Source organism: Dunckerocampus dactyliophorus, chromosome 6 (assembly GCF_027744805.1).
Source record: "Dunckerocampus dactyliophorus isolate RoL2022-P2 chromosome 6, RoL_Ddac_1.1, whole genome shotgun sequence".
NCBI lineage: Eukaryota > Metazoa > Chordata > Actinopteri > Syngnathiformes > Syngnathidae > Dunckerocampus > Dunckerocampus dactyliophorus.
Window position 1 is genome coordinate 21,443,518 of NC_072824.1, and position 11,871 is coordinate 21,455,388.

The 11,871-nt window shown below is 37.2% G+C and overlaps 1 protein-coding gene across 1 annotated transcript; it reads right to left on the bottom strand.

Moving 5' to 3' along the window:
• Window positions 1-1,756: 1,756 nt before the first annotated feature.
• Window positions 1,757-7,596, bottom strand: cxcl8a (chemokine (C-X-C motif) ligand 8a). The gene is made up of 4 exons (XM_054780328.1): window positions 2,861-7,596; window positions 2,624-2,756; window positions 2,420-2,506; window positions 1,757-2,198 (listed from the first exon to the last, which is right to left on the bottom strand). Exons 1-4 carry the CDS (start codon window positions 2,922-2,924, stop codon window positions 2,186-2,188), a joined length of 297 nt encoding a protein of 98 aa, XP_054636303.1. The 5' UTR covers window positions 2,925-7,596; the 3' UTR covers window positions 1,757-2,185.
• Window positions 7,597-11,871: the final 4,275 nt, after the last annotated feature.

Sequence of the window (11,871 nt, forward strand, 5' to 3'; positions counted from 1 at the left end):
TTCACGCGTCGCTCACCAGTGTACAGCAGCTGGTCACAGTCACTTCCATGTGCAGAGAGGTGCCCATAATGGGCGCCTCGATTGGCAAAACTCATCGGCAACGCGTAGCAAACCAAGGGTGGCCCAACTGTTTGCAGCTTTAGGGGCAATCACTTTTTCCACAACTTTTTGATTTGGATTTTTTTCTCCCTTGATAATAAAAAGTTTCATTTAAATTTTGTGTTCAGTTGTGTTGTCATTGACTAATATTTAAATTTGTTTGATGATCTGAAACATTAAAGTGTGACAAACATGCAAAAAAATAAATAAATCAGGAAGGGGGCAAATATTTTTTCACATCACTGTACAAGAGCCATCCCGAGATACCTTGCAAGTATGCCCCCTAGTGGATGTAAGCAATATTGGATATAAAGCGGATCCCTGCATATTCACAATTCAGCATTCGCAAATTCACAGATTTTTTTAAATCTTTTTTTATATGTGCGCTTTTTCTTTAAAAAAAAAAAAAAAAAAAGGTAATTTTTTTGTTACAGAAAAAAATATCTCACTTATCTTAAGCCGGTAATAATTTATAAATATGTGATAACAAAGTAGAAAATGTCAGCATAATACATAACAGCATAACACAGAATGCTGTAAAAGTTAGTGTGAGGTTCGAATGACTGAGCGCTTTCGGTTGTACCTTGTACTTCCTGCGGCACATTCACAGGAAAGGAACAGCTCTCTTTCACTTGTAAGTTGTCAAAGTGGTTGTTTTCGTGATATATAATGTTGTATTTACACCCTACAATGCTGCCCAAACACTCTTTCCGTCTGTCCATTCATTTTCCATACCACTTGGACAGATTAGAGTCTCCAATTAACCCAACATGCATGTTTCTACTTGTACATTTCAGCGTTCCTGCCTTATATTGAGGCAACTGCATGGTCTCAAGTCTGTACGGTGTCCAGCAGGAGTGAATATGCAGCAAACGCCATAAAACAAATGCAACAGGGAAATGCCGCAAATGAAAAATACTGTAATGACATGAAGGCTGTAGGATCAAAAACAAGTGCAAAAGAAAAATGCTGCAAATACCAAAAATTGCATACAAACCCCCATAACAACTGTTTGAGAGAAATGTTGCAAGTTCATGCAGTCTATTTAATCATATAAAACTAATTACCCCATTACACCCAGTGAACCCCATATGACCAAGCGCTTTGGTGTTGGAGGCGAGGAAAAACTAAGGAAGACTGAGCTACACAGAGTACAAAGTTGAGCAAGGCTGAACGAGATGTGTGACGCATGCAAGATTACAACTCCACTATTTACTAGTTTACAGTTGTTAGCCACATTCTCTGCATAATCTCACAGTCAACCCAAACACGCTGCAGTGTTGATGGTACATGAGAGGGAAGGAAGCAGAAGGCTTCCACTGAAGATGTCAGATATGTACCCTGGTTTTACAAAGATTATAATGCGTAGTTGTCATGGAAACTGTCAGGGAGGTATTAAATTAAGAATATGTTAATTATTGTAAGTGTAGGTCACATGTTTCGTGCAGAACTGCACTGTATCATACCTCATTTAGTTAAAAAGGCTACATTTTGCATTATTACCTTTGTCAAGGCAGTTATTTTTGATTACATTTGCACCCAATGTTATGGTTGATGAGTGCACTTTCAGTCCAGAAGGTGAAATTGTGTTACCTGATAACAGAGGAAAAGGACTAATGAAATAAATATATTCAAATTTTCTTTTATTATTCATCAACAGGGTGAAGTGGAAAAATACAAACATTGCATTCCGATGGATTCATAAATATGCATTCATAAATACAACATTAAATATGTGAAAGCATAAGTTAAAGCACCAAAAACAGTAACAGTTCATAACCGCCAGCGTGGTGTCAAAAAGGCTGCAGCCCACACAGCATATGAGTGACATTCAAACAAGTGCGTACTTGACAATAAATACACATATGAGTGACATTCAAACAAGTGCGTACTTGACAATAAATAACATGTTTGATACAAAAATAGTGTGTCTTCTGATAGCGTCATCAGTTGTTCAAGTAAGCTTGTCCACTCGCTCCACTGTTTAAATAAGTTAAGTAGTCCCTGATTATATCAACACTTTTTTGGTATTTGTTAAAGTTTCCGTAGAAGGAAACCCTTGAGCCCTTTTCCGCATGGCGTCAGCTCAGCGTCTTTTGCTGCAGGGAGAAGAGAAGCTTGTTGTTAAACTTCTGCATTGATGATGTGTACTGATTTATGAATTACTGGGTACACATGCATAATCGAATGACATAAAAGAAAGATCATGCTCCTGCATGATTTTAAGCATTGTGTTCTTAGTTTTTAAATGACTATTTTTGGGTGATTTTGTAGGTGTAATTGTGTGAATATTGATGGTAAAAGGAGTAAGAAGACTTACTTGTTAAGGATTCTCTCAATGACCCTCTTCACCCAGGGAGCCTCAGGGTCCAGGCACACCTCCTGACCAGTCCTTTTAAGTGTAGCACTGCAAAGGCACAGAAAAGCCATCAGAAACATGCATAAATTGGATGGACCCCCCACCCGCCAAGAGAACGGTCCTCTCCTTTGAGGTTACATTTCAAAAATGTGAAAAAGTTCTTACATGATCTCAGTCTCCTCGCAGTGGGAGTTGGCAGGAATTAGCTCCACTTTATCGATGTGGCGTCCGATGGGTTTGCTCTCTGTCTGGATGCAGCGGCAGTGCAGCTCCACTCCCAAGCTTCTCAGAGTCATTCCTGTCATGGTTGAGAAATGTCGTTACATGGGATGCTCCTCCATGACCATGTCTGGATATGCAACAATTCCATAGGTGCATGACACAATATACAAGTAACCTTACCTTCACTGATGGCCACAGAGACCAGGAGGACCACCAACGCACTGAGGATCACTTTGCTCATCATTTTTGCAGTTGGACAAATTCTACAATAGCTCAAACTATTTAAAAAAAGAAGCAGCTGTGTTTCCGAAGGTTCGCTGAAGAAGTAACAGTGAAGCGGATCGGTTCTTTGCCTTGTCGTGCTTCCTTCTCTCTTTGCTTTTCCCCTTTTCTCAGCTGCCTTGGAGCTCTGCTGTTTGAATCTAGCGCTTAAGAGGAGAGTCTTCTTCTTTTATAGGAGGCGCATGAGTCACCTCACATGCAGGTGTTGCGCAAGATGGGATTGTTGGCAGCCGAGTGGGAATTTACACGGTGAGAAGCAAGTAAGGTAACTTGAGAAGCAGACAGGTCAACTTTATGAGACACACTCATCGATCAGTATTTGTCATTGATTAAGAATTATCACTTGGCAAACACAATGACTAAAAATTTGTAATCCACTGGCATATGTGATAGGAATGCATGATATTCTTTTATGGCTTTTGAATTTTTTGAAGTTGCTCAGACCGAGGTCATACATACATATTGATCAACTCATAACTGATTCAGCATTTACTGTAATTAAAGTGGCCAGTAGGAAAGTCACAACTAAATCAGTCAAATAAAAGAGATGTACTTGTATGACAATATTAACAATAGATCACGTTCAAATATCATTATTTAACAAGTTATTGTTTAACCTCTTCACACCAATGTTTCTCAATCACATGTTTACATCTCTTCAAAAGGGGTAGGAAGAAGCAGAGCGTATTTACTCCTGCCCCTTCTCCATGTCTACTGCTGATAATTCGTTCACACCATAACTTTTAACATGTTGATACTTACAATATTTTGCTTGCTTACATTTTGTCATTTACATTTTGTTCTCTTCCTGTGTTAAAAGAAAGCAAGGCGTTCAAAAATATAAAGAAGCAAACAGGAGTTAAAATAATGACCTTATGCACTGTCAGAAGAAAATGTAAAAATAAGGAAAAAATAAATTCAAAATTTTATAAAAGTGATAAAATAGGAAAAACTTGTTAACAATAAATAGGAATAAGTTAGAATGATATATATACACTGTATAAATGATAATATGTCCATTCATACACTGTATTACTTAACATTGTTTTACGTTTAAAAAAAAAAAAAACTAATTTTCAAGGTGTGGTGGCTTTTATTGAGGCGTGGTGCCCCACCACGATCCATTACATGTAGCGGAAACCCTGCAATGCGGCAAAGTTTTGCTACCAACGCTAGCTATCATTGAATGTATATCCTATCATGACCATGAGTCCAAATTGACTCCCGCTTCTCTGAGACTGCTTTTTGTGTATGTGCACAAGCCACGGACATTTATGTGAATACCAACAGCCGTGAGTGACAGCCATGAACACCAATTGTTTTATTCAGGCCAAACAAAAATTCATGACAATTTGTGTGAAGTTTAATTCTTAATTGTGAAAAATATCAAAGGTTTTTGTTCTTTTAAAGCATTATTAACATATGCTAGCTGGTGGTTGTGTTCTTGTATATTTTTTGGTTTCAAAAAATGTAATTTGGACCTTTTAAGCATCTTCGAAACAAAGACAGCACAAAGACACACAAAGAGGTGAACGTCTCACTCACCCATTGTTGTTGTTGTTGTTGCTGCTTGTCAAAAACTCTTTTATAGCAATACAACTGGTGAACAATTCATCTGTAAACCTGCAAACCCTTCCACACAGGTGTTATTTGAGCCCTCCACAGTTTTCCCACACTTTTGTTACCAGTGTCCTACTTTCTTTGAAACATGTTGCAAGCATCAAATTCACAATTACTGTTAACCATGAAACATGTTAATATTTATTATCGAGGTTTTAAAGCGTGCCTATTGTAATAAAATGTTTTTTTTTTAAAAGAGTGAAAACTGTAAATGTAACTTATCAAAAGGATAATCCTTTATCACAGCACGCTACATATACACTAACAGTTGAACAGGTCATACATTTTGAAAACATTTTAAGGAAAAACATGCCTGTGAAGTTCCGCAAAACTTTTGTAGTTTGAAATCACGCAAGAACTCAACATCAAAGTGTTAACACGGGTGTTTTGCTTTTTATTTGGCTTTTTGTGGATTTTTTGGGACACTTATTACAAAAGAAAGACAAGGCTCAAAAGGTCCGTTAAATGAAGAAAAATATATTTTGGAAGATATGCAGACTCAAATCTGTCATTTTACAAGTAACAGCCGCTAACTTCTTTTTACACTTGTGTTACAATACAGAAGGTTACATTAAAAAGTGAGAAGCGCATCTGCACCTCAGATCATTTATGGTTCACGTTAAAACTGTGATTTATTGTTTTTGCATTCTAACAATAACAGTGGTTAACTTATTTTTTACAGTTAACATTGAATACTGGAAATAATCAAACTACAGTTTTGGAACGCCCTAGTTTTTGTATAATTCCGTTTTGGACAAAATTTCCGACTACATTTTTCTCTGTTTTTCATACAGTGTCTCAGTTATACATATAACAAACTTGTCCATTTTCCCTGTACTGTACTATTCCGCAGAATCAAGTGCCCAAACAAAGCACCCTACGTGACTCGGCCTCTGCCTTTTTTATTGAGTGGTGACTGCAATTCATCTTTTTTATGAATATTTGAAGCGTAATCCCAATGAACACTGTATATACCATGCTTGCATGTGGCAATACACATATGACAACATGATAGGACATGTGATGACCGCTGACAATGATCGTCTAACACAAAAAAGTAAAAGCCTCCAAGCATGACAGGGCATTAAATGCTGTAATTTGTAGCTTACATGACAGAAGCTGTGCCAAATGAACCGCTTCCTGCATGTCAGGTCTGACGCAAACTCGGCAATCTGAAGCACACGTCAGCTTGCTGTCATTGAGTCATCTGTCATGCTGCAGCAGGAAGTATGGAGCAACTTTTGAAAAGGCGCTGGATGTGATGCATTCTTCTCTATTCACTGACACAAGGCTAAAAAGCGGTGGGGGAAAGGAAGAGGAACTTTTTTGTTATTTCTTTATTGTACATGAAATCTGTAAGTGAGGAAGGAAGTAGAGTTTTTCATTAGCTTAATTTAGTAATATCTTCATGCATGATAGGATCAAATATGCAAGATATAGTTCATTTTATAGTGCGGCAATAACATGACACACACGCGCTGTTGTTGTGACATCCCATTTGGCAACATGATACATGCCAGAACTTCCCATTGACCTCAGCCAAAACTTTCCCACTGCAGCGGAAACACACTTCAATTTGAACAACACGTCGGACTCAAGATCAACTCAAGCTTCCTCTCATAAACATGGCTCATGGTTTAATAACACTTGAATAGGATTACAGGAATTAGAGACTAATGTTTGTCTGCTAGTTCCATCATCGTTGGGACAGACATCAGTTGGCCAAAATGATCCAACCTTCCTTTTTCAGCTATATAAGGCTTGAATGAACAAGAGCATGGACCTCCAACTCTTGAAGCTTCGTATTCCCAATATACATTGCATCTCAGTACCCAGATGAATCTTGGTTTGCCAACTTCTGATTCATTCACTACAACATTACTAGTTACTAGAAATTAGGAATATTTAGGAGTGTCATGAGCTCTCGTGCAACAAGAACTCGCAAGATTTAAACGTGATGAGGTATCTTGTTCAGAAAAAAACAGTCTCGTCATAATAAACAAAATAAGTAACCACACGATACAAGAAAATAAAGTGGATAATTTTGCTGAGCTAGATATATTGCCTCTTCTCTCACCTCCAAACATGCCGGAAGAGGTTTCACTCTGTGCTTATTTTCAGCCACAGAGTGTGTTTGCTCCATATAACAAGGACTTCAGTGAAGTGAGCCCTAACACATGCACATGCAGTCTCTTTGTCTCTATGAGGAGAGGCGGGGCTGCTAGCATGCACACAGCAGAAAGTGTAGCCTCGTGAGGAGCAATGCAAGGTAACGTAGTAGAAATCAGGAGGAAAAAAATGATTGCTCACGGAAAGTGCACTTCGCTACATCGCAAAGGAAATGCTGCTCTTTAATACAGTTGAAAAGCCAGATTGTCAAGAAATGCTGCAAAGTACGAATTGCCTGCCAATACATGTCACAAACGGCAATTCCACAACTTTACAACAGTGAAAGATGACTTAGTAAAGGAAATATTGCAAAATGTAAATTCTTGCAATTTTTCAACTGGTCTTACGATTTTGATCAGGAGTGTACTTTAATTCGTATTGTTACACATGAAGTTAAATAATCAGTTAATATGAACTCCACTGTATCTCTGCATGTGTGTGTTAGTCAAGAGTAACGGTGAAATAAGAATGTTGATTAATTGCCCTTAGGGAGAGTGCATTGTAGGGCATTGTGCAGTTTACCACAGAGCTACAGGAAAATAACAAGTGGATTGGAATCAGCCGCTGTGGTTTCCAAGTATGCAGCAAAGTGACTGTTGGTTATGCAACTCAGTGTGACCATTTCACTTCCCTTCACTTAATATTTATTTATTATTTTCTGCAGTCTGCGGGTCTTTTGGGGGAGAGTATTTATTTAGCATGTGCATGCAATTAGAGACTTCACAAAAATGGCATGTTCTTAAATTACACCTTTCACAGCCAAAGTTGCATTTTACACCAATGTTATATCTTTTCTCAGCAACCATTATGGTGTACAATATATATTTTGCCCATCATCCACAATCCTTATGTGAGACATAAACACATGTCTTTCTCATTTCTATACATTCTAAAGATAAAAAAACAGTTAAAAAACAGGCAGCTAAGAATGCAAGTAATGGAATGCAACTGTTCCGCCTTTAAAGCCTTCTGAAAAAATCTCCAAAAACCGCCAACAACACTCCATTTATGTCATGTGACATGCATATTAACCACGCTACAGCAACATTCTTATTGTAGGCACTCACTCCGAACAACTACTTTTCTGACATAGAGACATCTCACTATACCACACCAACTAGCGTCACACGCTCACAGCGCCTCAGGAAAAGTTAACAATAGGTGTGGCACTCATTTCTATGTTGCTATGTGAAATCAATGCACCCGAAAAGGAAATTCCAATAATGCTTAAACTATCGCAAAATACTGTAAGTATTACATTTTATCATGAATGTGCCTGTTACAAAACGATAAAACATTGTTGGAGGTGTTTTAATCGTGGGCTTTGTAGGCATAATAGCTGCTTCCCATTAAATGCATTCATTATCTGCCTCTTTTTAGCTGTTTTTATATCTTTAGAATACACAGAAAGGGGAAAGATGTGTGTTCATGTCCCACATAAGGATTGTGGATGATGGGCAAAATTCCAAAATAAAGTGCATTTTTCCTTTAACTAGTATTTGACTCTTGTATTGTCTAAATTATCATGTAGCTACATCTCGTGTAGGATATTGCACCATGCATTTAGAGCTATTGGGGCATTTTGGATGATTTCTGTCCTCATCTTACATTATTACAAAGTGTGTGTATTCATTTTGTGGCTTTTACATACATTATCCTTGTCAAAAATTGATGCTGGAATATGAAAGCAATACACTAAATCCATCTGGGGACAAAATTAAGACATCCTGATGCATTTTTCTGCGTGTAAATCTGTACATTTATTATTTGATGATGCTGATAGTGCTAATTGCTGATTGCCACTGAAGCTGCTCTTCAGTGCATATTCCAATTTTATATACCACAACACTACACTGCAATAATCAGGTGGCATATAAGTGAAACTTGGGTTTTGGGTTTTTGAGTTGTACAATTACATTGACTGTGTAGCTTCAGTTTGCCTTTTTAGTGAAGGGTAATCTGCCAAGCGGAAAGATAAGAAGCCGATACTGCACACAAGAAGACAAAGTTTATGAGAGTGATGCTGGGAAAATCTGGTATGAATCACAGCCTTCACGTTGTTTATGCTTCACTCAGGTTTTTTTTTTCTTTCTTTACAGGCAAGAGGTAAACTAATATGTGAGATTTAATGTGCATCATGAGAACTGATATACCTTATTGTAAACACATACAATATACAAAAACCTACATTGTGTCAACTTTTCTTTTTTTTTTTTATTTGTATTGAGAGTGAGGAAACATGAGGAAGTCAGGACACGCTCAACAAAGACTAATGAGCAGCCGGCGGGGATTTCAGGAAATGTTGCAGACTTTTTGGGATTTGCAAACAGCTAGAGGAGGAGTCAAGCTCCAGAGTTTGAGTAGGGGTATGCAGAGGAGAGCAGGCTGCCCAACTCGCATTCCACCTGACGTCAAATTTCGGGCCCAGGCAAGTTTGCTGGCTCGACACCACTTACAGTATATGCACAGACTTTTCGTTCCACTCCTGTTGTATACACAGCACTTAAGTGTATCAAGGCTTGGTTTTTGACTGGAATAACAAGTGACACATTGAAAGGGTCATATCCATCATACTGACTTTTACCAGTTATGTGAAATGTAGTTGAGGGGGAGAACAGAATTATGTTACAAGGCTTTTTGAGGTTGCATACAGTGCACAGCCCTGGAAACATTTAAGAGACCACCTCATATTTTTCTGAATTCAGAAACTTCACACGTATGACAGCCATTGCAGTGTCTGTTGAATTACAATGCATGCACACGTTCACAAGCAATGAAACAAGGCAGAGCTGTTTGAATTCTTAAGTCACCCAACAGCAGTGCGAAAGACGGGTGGAAAGCATTTCCGAGATTATTAAGAGATTGTTTCTGGACTCCTGGTTTAAAAATAAAAATGCAAAATAAAGTTCATAATCTTTTTTGCTGTGTTTTGACCATTTTTCATTTTCTGCAAATAAACGCTCTAAATCAATTGTTCACAATTGGTTGGTCTGGACCCACCCGTTTAAATAATATTGTAATGACCCAACGTCCAAGCAAGTCAGCCTAATGAGCCACTGTATCAGTGACTCAGTAAACAACGAGTTTCCAGGAAGTACGTTACTAATTAACCTGTGAATGAAGAGACATTATTGCTTTTCTCCTTCTGGTACGACTTTTTACAAAATGTGAAATGTGATCATTTGTGAGGGCAGAGATCAGGGGTGTTGTCTCACTATAGCTCATCCTAAAATGTGGACTTGTTCTTCCACACAAAACTTATTCAAGCTAGAATTTATGGACATTTATGCACTGAGGCCTTCCCCAAACTGTTTTAACAAAGTAGGAAGTATAGAATTGTACAAAATGTCTCAGTAGGAGAAAAAAAATAAACTGCTGTGCTTATGGTATGGTATGGTATGGTATGGTATGGTATGGTATGGTTGTATGGTTTATTTGTTTCCGACATGCTTAGCAAGTTACATTAAGAAACATCTCAAGGTTACATTTGCACAACGGGGTTATTTAATCCGACTCCTTCTCCATGTGTTTTACTAAATAGTTCATTCACACCATATATTTTACATGTTAGCACAATATTTTGTTTGCTTACATGTTGTCATTTAAATTGTGTTCACTTCCTGTTTGAAAAGAAGGAAAGGTGTAGAGAAAAAAATACAAAATATAAAAAGTTTGGACAGTTATTTTTTTATCTTGCTATCATTTTTGCCCGAGGCATTAGTTGCTCCCACCAGACGGCATTCAGTCCAGTGGTATCAGCAAACAGATCTGTAATTATGGTCGAGTTCTTTGTGCAGGAAAAATGCCAAAATGGTCCAAAACTTCAAAACTGATGCAGCGCTATTTTTCAGTCACATGGTAAACATAGTCGTTAAAGTGATTATGTGTGAACTTGCCAAATACTAGCAGCTCTTGTTTTAGTAGTAGTAGTGATAACAGCAGGAGTAACGCCTCAGTAGCAGAGAAACATCACCACCTGCTGGTAAAAAGATGCATTTCATCAAATCCATTATTCCTTTTTTGCAGCAGAGAACTCAATGCTATGCAGAAGTGATGCAAATAATCATTTCAGATAGTTATTTTTAATAAAATAAATACATTCTAACAAATGTTTGATTACTTCAATTTTTAGTGGTAAAATTGATATTTATATTATTAAATAATATTACTGAACTGAACACTGAGTTGAACATGATTATCAATTTACTGCAGTGTCTTATGGTTTGTATTATAATGTATACAGTTAGTTGGATGAATAGCCTACAAATATCACATATATTTAAAGTAGATTACTATTTATAATTATTATTCTTATTTCTACAGAGCAGGCCAAAAGTTTGGACACACACAGCACAACCCCATGGTCCCAACGCCATTAATAAGGCAAGAAAGTAACCCTGACAAGGCACACCTGTGAAGTGAAAACCATCTCATGTGACTGCCTCATGAAGCTCATTGAGAGAACACCAAGGGTTTGCAGCGCTATCAAAAAACAAAGACATAAAATAGTATATGTCTAAAATATATAGAGTTATTTCACACTTTTTTTAAGTACATTATTCCACATTTCTAGTTTTGAGAATCTACAATGTAAATAGTCATGGAAATAAAGAAAACGCATTGAATGAGAAGGTGTGTCCAAACTTTTGGGCTGTACTGTATTTCACTTTTCATCTTATCTTTATTTTGAACATGCTTATCAAATTTACATAAATGAGTATTACGTTTACACTTGCACAATTCAACGTGTCCAAAACGATAAGTATGGAAAAACAGATCTTATATGCCTTGTTAGAGTTCCTTGCTCAATCCATTCCATACTTTTGCTCTACATTTTGATATGCTAAAATTGTTGGTGCTGGGCGGACATGCAGATGTTTTAAATAAAGTTTTCCCCTGAGGTCAGAGCTTTAGATGAATGTGAGAGTAAGTTATATTCTAAAAAAAAAAAAAAAAAACATGCCTATTTAATTGTAGATGTGTTAGTAAATTACACTTTTTCTGTGTTCAGTTTTCATTTTTACTCAGTAATAAGTACAGTATGTTTTTTCTTTTCATTAAACCACGCAATTCTTAAGTAATAAAAACGCATTCAATACACTCAATTCTTTACCTAACAA